This window comes from Squalius cephalus (genome assembly GCF_949319135.1).
Source record: "Squalius cephalus genome assembly, chromosome: 21".
Lineage (NCBI taxonomy): Eukaryota > Metazoa > Chordata > Actinopteri > Cypriniformes > Leuciscidae > Squalius > Squalius cephalus.
In genome coordinates this window covers 16,420,223-16,433,823 of record NC_137142.1, presented here as the reverse complement: position 1 = coordinate 16,433,823, position 13,601 = coordinate 16,420,223, and the positions used below count along the sequence as shown (strand labels likewise).

At 37.3% G+C, this 13,601-nt stretch overlaps 2 protein-coding genes across 2 annotated transcripts in view; one reads left to right on the top strand and one right to left on the bottom strand.

Moving 5' to 3' along the window:
• The window catches only part of jag1b (jagged canonical Notch ligand 1b), a 40,264-nt gene extending 37,186 nt beyond the window's left edge, over positions 1-3,078 (top strand). Inside the window, exon 26 of the mRNA XM_079856266.1 lies at positions 1,142-3,078. Within this exon, the coding sequence (XP_079712392.1) occupies positions 1,142-1,596 (455 nt within the window). The 3' untranslated portion in view covers positions 1,597-3,078. The remainder of the gene's footprint in view (positions 1-1,141) is intronic.
• A 1,753-nt stretch (positions 3,079-4,831) lies between these two features.
• The window catches only part of slx4ip (SLX4 interacting protein), a 48,924-nt gene continuing 40,154 nt past the window's right edge, over positions 4,832-13,601 (bottom strand). Inside the window, exons 7-8 of the mRNA XM_079856278.1 lie at positions 6,307-6,404; positions 4,832-6,240 (exon numbers count right to left, since the gene is read on the bottom strand). Of these exons, the coding sequence (XP_079712404.1) occupies positions 5,727-6,240; positions 6,307-6,404 (612 nt within the window). The 3' untranslated portion in view covers positions 4,832-5,726. The remainder of the gene's footprint in view (positions 6,241-6,306; positions 6,405-13,601) is intronic.

The following is a 13,601-nucleotide window of genomic DNA, read 5'->3' as shown; positions in this document are numbered from 1 at the left end:
TTCAATATCATTTTCACAAGTTGAAATTTAGGGGTTAGGGTTTGGGACAGCCACCTCCTAATTGAAAGTAGCCCATAAATTATGATTTTATATATATAAAGCTTACTGATATCTTAAATATTATTGTGGGTTTCAATAGATAATTGAAGGATCTTAGTAAACATCTAAGATTTTAATAATTAAATGCTTTTCAAATGTGTTTTTTGGATGAGGGACAGCAGTTTGCACCAATTCTGTAGAATGGCCCATATAGGGCCAGATTTACTAAACAGAGCAAATTAGCTTGAGAGCGCAATTCCAAAAAAGCACAGATTGGAGTGGTATGTTCTGCGCATGATCTGTAGCCAGTGTTGCCACTGTTGTGAAACAACTGATTAGTGCAAAACAAAAAACTGACAGTGCACATACTATTCTGTTGCCGAAATTTGCGGTACGTGGACCCTCGTATACTTTGGGCTTTAATAGGGTGTAACGATACCCTCATGCCACGATTCAATACATATCACGATACTGAACTCACGATACAACGTTATTGCGATACTCCAAGACATATGACAAAAGGTTAACAAAAAATTTACTTTTGATTAAAATTCTAAATTTGATATTACATTGTGGATGTAAATGTATAGGCTCGGACTTGGTGCTAATAACCCAATGCACGGACAATGGTGACACCATAATAAAAATATTCATGATTCTGAAGCTGAAAATACAGAATTCTTTTAGACGAATATGCTTGCACTCTGTCACTGACTATCTATATTTAAAATAATGTAGCCACTTTTTACTGGTAACATAAGACATTTGGCACTATCAGGACCCACAATTTCCCCCACTGCATTATTAAACATTATATTCAACATTATATATAGTAGTTTAATGTAGTACTGTCACTAAAACTGTAAACTTTATACACAATATATATTGTCACTATCCACAATACATGTTGTTGCATTTTTGTATTGCGATACATTGTGACACCCCTATGGTTAACCACTTGACATTTTTTTGTCATTAAATTAGATTTTCATTAAACACAAACATTTTTCAAAACCAAAAGAAACGTACATGAATACATTACTAAAAACTATGTCATTCTCCTGAACACCGACTAACTGTCCGTCTGGTTCTTCTTCTCCAGACTACCTGGTTCCTCTGCTCAGCTCCATCTTCATCGTGCTCTGGATCCTCGCCTTGGCCTCGGCCTTCATGTGGTGCATTCACCGTCGACGGAAACAGAACACCCACGGCAACACAACTACCTCAGCAACAGAGGACAATACCACCAATAACGTGCGCGAGCAGCTCAACCAAATCAAAAACCCCATCGAGAAACATGCGGCCCATGGCGTGGCCATAAAAGATTACGAGGGGAAGAACTCCATCATTGCCAAAATTAGGACGCATAACTCTGAGGTGGAGGAAGAGGAGATGGACAAACACCTGCAGAAAGCGCGCTTCACTAAGCAGCCGGCCTACACGCTGGTGGAGCGGGAGGAGCGCGCTCCCAACAAAAACCCAAACTGGACTAACAAACAGGACAACAGAGACTTGGAGACGGCACAAAGCTTAAACAGGATGGAGTATATCGTATAGCAGGCAGCTGTGTTGCCGTGCGACCGAACCCCTGTTGCACTTACCGGTCACTTGGCAGGGTCTCGGGGGGGAGGGTTGTGCTTCTTAAAACTGTTGAGTTGTGTTCTGGACTCCAAGGCTGTTATTTGCCTAGAATCCTGTGTTAATTTAAGTTTCGACAAGCTGGCTTCACACTGGCAATTGATAGTTGCTGTGGATGGCTAGAAAACCCAAATGCTGCGTTTCACATCCAGTGTTTTCCTTTGTAAAAGAGAGAAGAAAAAAAGTAAAAAAAGAAAACGTACACATTTCAAATGTCTATATTTTTGTGGATACGTTTGAGTATCTCAATGAGTCTGAAAAGTTTGCATAGTGTTTGCAAATAGTTTTAAGTGTTATTTTCGTTCATAATGACAATGCTCTCACAGCTAAAGTAGTTGTTTCTTCCTTATCCAGCGGCTGTGTGGAAACTCTCTCTAGTTGGTTTTATTTCTAGTTCTGAACTGAAAGTGCCTTCACAGCTACGCACCACAGCAATTGTCGGAAATGAGTATAAAAAGAAAAAGAAAAAGAGCAAAAAAATTATTTATTTTTCCTTTCTTTGGGCGGGATAGGTCGGTCAGCATTTTGCTGCCAATATGAAGAATTGTCAATTTAGTGTAGATATGTATATTTTTTTTTAATTAATCACTGTGTATATTTGATTTATTAACTTAATAATCAAGAGCCTTAAAATATCATTCCTTTTTATTTATATGTCCTGTCTAGTTTTGAAGGTTTTGATAGCTTTGTCAGCCTATAGCTTTGTTCGGACAACATTTGTTTCATGTTTCACATACCAAAATTTCAAAGAGGAAATAAAGCAGTCTATTTTTTAAGAAACAAGACGGGCGTTTGTGTGCCTGATATGTTTTTTTCTTTTCTTTCTTTTTTATACATTGTCAGATATTTCAATATTTGTATTTGCCAACTCGTACTTGCTCAATGCAGGTAATGTCATCATCATGGCTGCTTTTTGTTTGGATACTTGGTGGCAGACATATTGCTTGCCACGGATGAAAAAAAAAAAAAAATCATTAAAAACATTAAAAAAAAAAAAGGGAACACGAGTCTTTTAGTTGCTTGTTGGTAAACCTGATTCACACAAATCATTTCTCCTCAGCTTCGGTTTGCAGTATGTCATAAGCTAGGCTGTGAATACTTGAACAGTAGGAGGCCAAAGGAAACACTGTAGATGACTGCCTTGCTTTCAGGAGTCCTTTTCTATTGCTGTGCACATGTAGTGTTCTTTTCGTAGTTCTTTTATATTGAGGCTCTCTAAAACACCAAACCGACATGCTTATCACATTTGTAAATTCTATGAGATCATGGCAATATTCAATGTTCATATTTGACCTTATTGTAAATTTGTCTTTGTTTCTTTTTTAGTTTGTTCCTGGCAATATTTTTTGAATGTTATATTTATTAAACATTTTGTATAAAAGGAAAATTAAATGTTTGTTTTTTCGATTTGTGCTCTATTGTGCTGCTTTGGGAGAAGCTGAATCCTCTCTTGTGCTTACGTAAAATTACGTGAGGCACAAGCTCCGTTTAAATGGTATAGCTGTGCAGATTGTAGACGCTGTGACTGAAAAACCTACCCCACGTGATGAATGAGATATTCAGAAAAATAACTGCAGGGCAAAAGGCAAAGCTTATGGTGATTAGCAAAAGAAAGGGGTTTCCCAATGTTTTTCAGTCATGAATCATGCAAATTGTGTAATTTACTCATCCTCATGTTTTGTACACACTTTCTTTTTTCTGTGGGACGCAAAAGACGACATTTTGAGGAATTAGGTTGCTGTTTTTCCAAGCACAATGAATGGGCACTGGAGGTTTCAAGGCGCAAAAAGAACACAAAGGCATTGTCAAAATGCTCCATACAACTCCTTCCCTATATTCAAAGTCTTCTTGTGTCATATGATAGCTTTCTGTGAGAAAAAGAGGGACAAATCTTGAAATCTCTAGCTCTCCTTGTAGTGAAGTAACAAGTCCAATTTGTGAATGATATATTCTTTTGAGTGGGATCTTTTCAGTGATTCATTTTATAAAACTCTCTGAATGATTTATGAATCAGACTCAAGATAAACTCGCTGACTCGATTCATTCGCAGCAGAGGATAATCAGTGAAAAACAACTTAAACTTATGTCTGTTTCTCACACAAAGGCTTCAAATAGCGTCTTTGAAGATAAATGTAGGGTGCTTTGAATGGTGACTGATGCTTTCAAGCTTCAAAAATGACACATTGCAAGTGCATCGAAATGGCTGCCTAACACAGCTTCCAGAATTTCCCATTGTGTTCCACATAACAAAGTTAGTTGAATGAGTTGGTGACATTTTCATTTATAGAGGACATTTTTCTTGTTGGCATGAAATGCAAATTCAACGTATCTATTTTGTAAATGCATGTTATTAATCTTATTCTGAACCTATGTGCTCTTCATTTTTAACAAAAAAATATTTTTTTACCTCACAATGTTTACTCAAAATGTCAATTTAAACCCAACTGATCTCAAAATCTAATCAACAACTGAAATAGAAGTTCCCAGCCTACTTTCGTTACACTCTTATGTACATCACAATACATAACATGGTCCCACTTTATATTAAGTGGCGTTAAGTACTATGTACTTACATTGAAAAATAAGTACAATGTACTTTTTGTGTTCATGTTGTATTGTAAAACACTTTTGCTGCTATTGATGTGTGATACAGGTAAAGTTAGGGACAGGTGTGGTGGATTGGGTAGGTTTAAGGTGTAAGGGAAGGGTCAACTGTGTAATTACACATGTAATTACATAAAGTAATTACAGCTGTAATTACATGCAGGAAATTTTAAAATGTAAGTACAATGTAAAAACATGTAGTTACACAATAAGTACATTGTATCAAATTATTAATTTCAATGTAAGTACATAGTACTTAACGCCACTTAATATAAAGTGGGACCCATAACATAATAAAATATCTGTTGCTACTTGTTACATTGCGACTTTAAACTTAAATTTGCTCAATGTTAATCTCCAATGTTATGTCATTCAGAGGATTAAATAATTAAAAGTAAAAACAAAAAAAATCATAATTTCTTCATTATTAATGCTAAAGTAAAAGTAAAATGAGTTAAAATTGCAAGGCAGTACAATAGATTGCATTAACAGTGATGATTTCAGTTTTTAGTATTTCTTGGACATTTAGTTCACAAGTATCTCAATAGGAACATTGTTTGATTAAGAATTTAATGATTTGAATTGCATTACAGAAATCAAAATTTACAGTAAAATTACTTTAAAATTTGTTCTAACTCTAAACCAGAAGCATTTTGACTGTAACGTTATGGCATTATTACAGCACAATGTTTGTATATTCTGATACAATTTTTATGACACAAATCTATTATACTAAAGGCATAAACATCAAGTGATTTGTAAGCATGAGAATGCGACTCAAATTTATATCCATACATATATTTATCCTGCCATCACGCACTACATCAATGTCGACTGCACCCCTGATTAGCCAAATTTCGGCCACGAGCTGCACTACAGCGTTCCATAACGTTGTCAGTCATCCCACAGCAGACTTTTAGCTGTTATGAAAAGCAATAACACATTTACAAATAATAACCGCAGGGAGACGGCAGTCGGCTCCAACGGTGAAAACCCCTGATCGCTTAAGGAGCGTGGTGTATGTGAAAACACAGCGAAATCAATCATGTGCTCAGCTGAAGCTGGAAGAGTGGAGATTTCAGACGGATGGAGCCAGAGATTTGGGCTTGAAGCCACAGCGTGCTCGGAGGCTCCCGTTAGTCTGAAATACAAATCTTACGCAGAAAACGCAAACTACAACACGTAACCAAAAGCAAAGCTATTGTTTGCATGAGTTGCTTTTAAGCTGTTACTAATGAAGCCAAATATTTGAGAGGTTCTTGGTAATCTAATATAAGCTATTGAGTTTTTTTACTTTGAAGGCAAAAGGGAAATACTGTAAAGACTGTGTGTGGTGAACTCTTGTGCAACCACCGCTGACAGACAGCATTACGGTAGAAGTGTGTACTGTAACATCCATCGTGGTGGCGTCAGATATCCTCTCTCGTTCTATGCCGCTGCGTCCCTCAGGACTTCTTGAGCCGGCGTAATCGGGATGTTCTGGGCTCGCCCCCCTTCCTTCCCTCTCTGGCGGCCAATCTGGAACTAATAGAAGAGCCAGAGGATACGGGCTTGACGGATAGGCCTCTCAGACTTGTGGCCAGCCCGCTTTGGTTAGTCTGTGAAATCTCAGGCTGGGGACTGCAAACGTCTGGAGAGAGCTTGTTGGAATCACTCAATCCTGCAGGGTCACCAAGACGCAATCTTTTTGTCTTTTGGCGGTCAACGTCCTCTCCTGAGCTGCTTGGGGTTCGTGGTCGTCTCTTCGGACCGGTAGCATCAAGATGTGGTTCAGTGACTTCTTTATCGTTACTTAATTTAGATGACAACACAACTTTCCCTTCCTCTAATGACTCACCCGTGAACAATACGAGGACAGGATGACACGTTTCGGACAAACCCTTTTGTGCTTCATCCACTTGCAATTGGTCTGATCTGGACTCTTGATTATCTTGGTGTTGGACGTTAGCCTGCTTGGCACTGGAAGAATGAGGAAATGTTAAATGAAGATAAGGATAGATCATCACAAGCTATATAAGAACTTACATCTTCTGAAGGACAGCTCTTTTTGTTGCTGTGGAGTTGGGTAATGGATTTATGGTCTCGCCAGGGCTAGAAAAATACTTTGATCGGCTTTGTTCACTCTGTTCAGACAAAAAAAAAAAAAAAAAGATAGAGAGATTAATTAAATTCAAGATGGCGGACAAAAAAAGAGAAATGTTGATTATAAATCAGCTTATATCCAGTCATTTATTGTTTAGTTTCAGTTAGAATGCTGTCTGAGCTACTCTCTCAACACTTGACAGAAACTATGAAGTACATTGTTTATTTCTTGTTTTTCCATTGCACTGACATGAATGAACTATTTGGATATTTCGTGTAGCCATGGAAACGAATCCATGAAATGTTTTGTTTTGATGGCCATACCCAAGAGACCAAGCAAAAACACAAGCAAAAAGCTTGTGTTCAACTGCCAGAATTCAGAGAAAGCTCTCTTTTTTCCTTTTCTCTGGCTCAAATGTCTGATCATGTTCATCAAAATATAAAAATGTGTGTGGCTGTACGTTTAAGGGAAACATACTTGTACATGTTGTATATTATATGTGTATGTGTGTTAATATTAAGCATGTCAAAACAAGTACCAATATGGTTAAATGTGTATACACAAATATGTATATATACTGTAAATATACAGAAATTGAGACTTGTCAAGACATCATAATTGGACATGTTAAGCAAAACATTACATTTTAAATAATAACTAAATCAAATTTAATTTCCAGAATAATATTCCCATTGTCTTTGATGGGTTGTGTGTGTGTGTGTGTGTGTGTGTGTGTGTGTGTGTGTGTGTGTGTGTGTGTGTGTGTGTGTGTGTGTGTGTGTGTGTGTGTTTATCAGGAACTGGCTTGACCACCTGAATAGTTTAACAAACACTTTGAAGTCCTTGTTTTAGTACTAGCCATGCTTAACTAGGCAGCGCTGAGAAGAATAAAGAGACGAGGCAGCTTATTGAATCCCACCAACATACACCTTCAACAGTCCTAATGAAGCTCTATCAACAGAACAATCCTTGACTGAGCAAGAACAGAGCGGGCGCTTGTGGCCGCCGTCTTTAGGGGCACAGGATCATTGAACTGCGATTAACCAACACAAAACAATCATTCCAGTCCAAACTGATTGAATTTCATAAAAGTGTAGGTTTACCAACCAGCCTCTGAACAGGTTCAAGATATATAGGCTATTAGTTCTATTTTAGGAGCAAACGGCCAGATAAGCACAAGGTCCGTCAAGTCATTAGAGCGAAATGAGGAAATTGCAGAGGGATGCGTTTCATATGAAGTGCAGACGCTGGCCTAAAGAAGGGGCCTCTATATACCCATATATAATGCCTTGTTTTATAAAGAGGGTTGGTGTGGCCTAGTGGATAATGGTATGGAATGGTAACCAAAAGGTTGTAGGTTTGAACCCTATAGTGCATGCAATGGTGAAGTCAACAGTACAATACAATCTAAAAGAAAGCATCAAAGATAAATTAAAACAGGGACAGACTGACTTGTTATCCATATTGCTCGTCTTTGAGCTGAGGCGTAGTGAGCAAGTCATGCTGAATAAGTTTTGAAACACAAGGAAGGTCCACCTATTGCATGCTGCAGCATGTGATTGTGGCGCAACCTCAATCATGTGCTTTTTTTGTTTAATATAATGAAGACAAAAAATATTACAAAATCTCACAAGATAAGTTCTTGGTTGCAAGCTAAATCTTAATCTACAGTATTTATATTCCTGTATCTCAAACCGTATAGTATGGTGCTAGCAACCAATGGGTTCGCAAAAAGATTTGTGATTTGGGTCACGTGTTTCCACTTTTTTATGTGCATGTCTTCTAATTGAATAAAACAGTTACCCACCTCAAGCGAGTGTATATGTTTTTTTATGTGCATTTTGCCCATTTGCATCAGTATTTGCAGTAAACCGTATTTGCATCGTTTAAATCCAGCATTTTTAATGTGACATTATAAAATTCACACTCAGAGACAGCGATGTGACCAAAATATATCACAATAAGAGTCGGTTCATTTAAAAATTATGATATATATCATTATGTTGTTATTTTTGTTAGAAATAAGGTACTTACAATTCCAAAAACAATGGCAGCACACTTTTGGCATTCTTTCGTGCACTTGAATGGTTTAAAATCTCTTAAACTGTAAACTGTAAATCTCTTAAACTCTCAAACATTAAACTGGCACATGAACAGGATGCATTTCTGTGATGATGCAACACTGCAACCTGACATGAGCATAATTGCCAAAAACAACACCAGCGTGCACTTACCAAATTGAGTTATCTTTTGTGTCTTATCAGGCTTAAACAATTTAAAATCGCTTGGAACATAAAAGTGCCCCTATTATGCCTTTTCAGATATTACATTTCATGCAGTGTGAAATATAGCTGTTTGTGAATGTAAAAGGTCTGCAAAGTTTGAAAAAATAGTGCAAGTTAAATAAAGTTACTGTGCGTTCACACCGCTGCTGGTGAGAGCATCAAAGTGGCCGGAAGTCACTCATTTTCAATGTAAGCCGGCAGCGAGCTCCGGCGAGGGCGGCGCAGCGCGGCCTGGATGGCGAGAGCGGCGAGGAGAGTTGAAGTCAGGTCAACTTTATGGTAATGAGCTATGACGCGGTTCGGCAGCAACCAATCGGAATGTAGAAGTCCTCCGCTTGGGAGGATTCCAGAGAACGCAGTCCTGTAAACTTTGGTTTACCACATTAGTTCCCAAGCAAAATAGAGGAGAGGTTGATCATGTGAATTTGATAAGAAGGTGCACAACACTATTTATAGGCAACATTTTTGCGCTAGAACGCTTGTTATTCAGCGGGAATGCAAATTAGATTAGCACTTAACCATGAATACAAAAGCCACACCACAAAAATGGCTTTTAATTGGTTTATTTCATTAGCAATTATGTCACTATAATTGTTAAGTTCTTTCCATCGATCAATTTCTTACTTTCACATTTAAAAGATTCCATGAGGTTAACTTATACCTACCCTACTTGGTCAGTCTGCACAAATAACGATCAACATGCCTGTTTGATTTGCGGCCCCTTTAAATAAAGTTTAAAGCATTCGATCTACGTCAGAGCGTCCACAAATCTTTCTACGGCGTCGTTGGCAGGGAGGCAAGAGCAAATTTTAACGCTCTCGCCAGCGGCGGTGTGAACGCAGTTAGTCCCCCCCCCCTGCACTGATTTGGACTTCAACAATTTGGTTACCGTTGAAGTCCATTGTGTGGAGAAAAATCCTGAAATGTTTTCCTCAAAAAACTTAATTTCTTTTCCACTGAAGACAGAAAGACATGAACATCTTGAATGGCATTAGGGTGAGTAAATTATCAGCAAAATTTTCATTTTGAGGTGAACTAATCCTTTAAATTACATAACTCTGTTACAAGTAACTATTTACTTGTCTTTATTATATTTCTGTATGTATGTATGTATGTATGTGTTATGCATGTTTTTGTGTATAGGTGTGTACTGTGTGTATATGCGCATGTATGTATATTTGTGCATGTATACATGTGTATGTGTATATATGCATATGTGTATATCACTTATTTTATACCTTTTTTTTTTTTTTTTTTTTTTTAGTATGACATTGTACAGCACAGTGGTCAACTATTGTTGTTTTTACTGTGCTTTATAAATAAACTTTGATTTGATTTTGATTTGATTTACTCCTCAACACTGATAGGGGCACTTTAAACTGGAAAATAAAAACTGCAACCTCACGTGAGCGTAACCGTGATAGATACAATAATACAACATTTATACCGGTTATCAAGTTTCTACCAGTTCATCATGTCTAGTGGTGTGTCACCCACCCCTAAGATGGAATAGAAACCCAGCCACAGACCGAAAGGCCCAAATCAGTTAAAGCTCTGTTCCCACACGCTGTTTGAAAGAAACAGGCTTAGCAGGATTGCATATTGCTGCTTGACTCTAAATGGGCTGATCAATAGCTAGTAGGAAGGTTCATTTTAAGGTGCAGGGAAGGGTAATGCATGTGAAGATCTGAGAACACAAAGTCTATCAGAGCCCTAGAGATTCTCTGCAGTGTGTGTTCACTGTTCCCCCTCAGAGACAAGTATTCATAGGAAATCATGTTGTAACATGGGCCACTAATGTTTAAAAACAATTAATTTCCAAAGTCAGAGCGATCAAGCTGCTGTCTCATCCGAAGTCTGTGCTCCATCCGTGACCACTGTCTGTCAAACTCTCTCTTACACACATACAGAAACTCCCCCCTATTTACCACGTCCTTCAGACCACTGCAACCAAGACTGGATGGTTTTTAGGGGGATATCCAGACACACAAGCACACAAAAACACACCCATACTCACTAACGATAAGTCCACTGAAAATAAACACACCCAGTGAGCGTGAACGGTACAGCGGACACACACACTTGACAAAAACATGGAGGACAGGGAAGGAAGAACATTTGAATTTCAATGTCTTCATATGCATTTTACAAACCTTTGGAAAATAGATGAAAGAGATAACAACAATGGAGCAGTGTTTCTTTCCCTGAGAAACACCCAAGAAGCAACTCTCTCATGTACTCCGCTGGTCTTCAAAGAAGAACAAGGGAAAGAGAAAGAGCGATAAGAAAAGAAATTTTGGTCAGAAAGTTAGTGGAGTGATTTGTTAGCTGAATAAGGAACTGAGAGCAGTCAATGTGTCTATGGAAACAAGGAATATAGAATTTACGAAAAAAAGTGCTGAAATTTAGTGCAGTTACACTACCGTTCAAAAGTGTGGGGTCTTTTTAAAAAAAATAAATAAATCTATACTTAATATATAATTAATTAAATTGATTTAAAAATGTGACAAGAAATGTATAATATTAAAAAAATTATTATATTTAAAATACATATTCTTTTGTTTATATGTCTTTTGTAAATATATTCTAAATATTTTTTTCATTAAAATATGTATTAGACCTGCCTGAGGAAAGTCTGTTTTCCGAAATGTTGCATATTAAAGCCATTAAGTGATATAGCAAGTTCGAGAAGTGTGCAAGATTGTTTCATTTCTTTTCTTTTTTTTTTTTTTGGTTAACACTGATTCATTACTTTTGGTTAACAAAATGTTACTAGAGCACCAAATCAGCATATTAGAAAGATTTCTGGATCATGTGATGCTAAAGACTGGAGTAATTATGCTGAAAATTCAGCTTTGCCATCACAGGAATAAATTACATTTTAAAATATATTAAAATAGAAAACGGTTCTTTAAAATTGTAGTTTTGATTCAATATTTACATTAAATATTTTCTCATAAATTATTTTCGGGGCACAGTGTCATGACCTCTACAGTTACGCTAGCCATGACCATTGCATATAAACACTTAGCTAAAAGTTAAACAAATTCAAGCAAAATCCAGTAAGGAGGACTGCAGCATCTATTTGTCTTTACACTAAATGACTGTTGAAAATGTAAGCTAAAGTGTCTTCTATCAACGATAAGTCATTTTTTAAAAGGAAATGAGTCAGTCTTCACAAACTCATTCACCCTTCACATTTTCATAAGCTCAATCATAGTGTACATAATCAACCATGAAACGAGGTTGAGTTGATGCTATAAGTGCTGGCACGCTTAGAGGACACTCTTACAATGACTCATCTGTACTGGTAAACAAACAAATATGTGCCACTATTCACGTGATCTGGACTCATTAGCCGTTAGGCAGATCACCGTTACACAAGCACTTGAAGGCCCGCAATGCGGGTAGTGGAAGTGCAGTTACGGATCAGGACAAAGATCAGTCAAGTAGAGGTGATCCATGAACTGATTTGCCAGTGACCATAATGCCCTTGAGCAAAGCACTTAACTTAAGGTATCTCTGAAAGGATTGTCCCAACAAGTGTACGGTAGTCACTATGAGTAAATGTGCGGGCACACTAGACTGCGTCTCATTCACTTCCATTCATACCTATTCAAATGCAGGAGATTGGGAATGCAAGCATAAGCATAAACTCTAAAAAATGCTGGGTTGTTTGTTTTTTTTTAAACCAAATGTCAGGTTCAGTCTGTGAGGTCATTTTATTGGGTTGTTTTTAATATTTTACCCAGGTGTTAGATAGTTTTTGTGCAACTCAGCTGCTGGGCCATTTTTACTGTCATTTCTACATACAAATGCTGAACCCCCTCACATACCTACCCAGTGCTGGGTCAATGAAACCCAATGTTGGGTAGTCTGTGCCAAACCAGTTAAAACTTGACAAATTTGTCAATGTTCGTTTTGTGTTCTGTTCTGAGAGAAAACATCCTGAGGGGAAACGTCCTGAATGAAATTAAGGTTTGTATTACATTGTATTCCTATAAATTTTTTACTGTACTGAAGATCTGTAGTCTAATATTTTACCTTTTTTGTTTACATGTACATCGCAGCTAACGTCTGCTTGGAACTCTAGCCTTTTACAAAGCATACACCGGATCTACACTTACAGCCATCATGGAAGATGCTAATATTGTTATTATATAGGCCTAGTTTTATTTATTAAAGCAGTAAGGCATTGGAGTTAAAAGTATTTTTATATTATGAATATAATTTTAGATGATTCATATAATTGTAATTTATAATGTATAATAATAATAAAAAATTATAATATGAATTTATATATTTTTTTAAATTATATTATATATATATATATATATATATATATATATATATATATATATATATACACACTCGCCTAAAGGATTATTAGGAACACCATACTAATACTGTGTTTGACCCCCTTTCGCCTTCAGAACTGCCTTAATTCTATGTGGCATTGATTCAACAAGGTGCTGAAAGCATTCTTTAGAAATGTTGGCCCATATTGATAGGATAGCATCTTGCAGTTGATGGAGATTTGTGGGATGCACATCCAGGGCACGAAGCTCCCGTTCCACCACATCCCAAAGATGCTCTATTGGGTTGAGATCTGGTGACTGTGGGGGCCATTTTAGTACAGTGAACTCATTGTCATGTTCAAGAAACCAATTTGAAATGATTAGAGCTTTGTGACATGGTGCATTATCCTGCTGGAAGTAGCCATCAGAGGATGGGTACATGGTGGTCATAAAGGGATGGACATGGTCAGAAACAATGCTCAGGTAGGCCGTGGCATTTAAACTATGCCCAATTGGCACTAAGGGGCCTAAAGTGTGCCAAGAAAACATCCCCCACACCATTACACCACCACCACCAGCCTGCACAGTGGTAACAAGGCATGATGGATCCATGTTCTCATTCTGTTTACGCCAAATTCTGACTCTACCATCTGA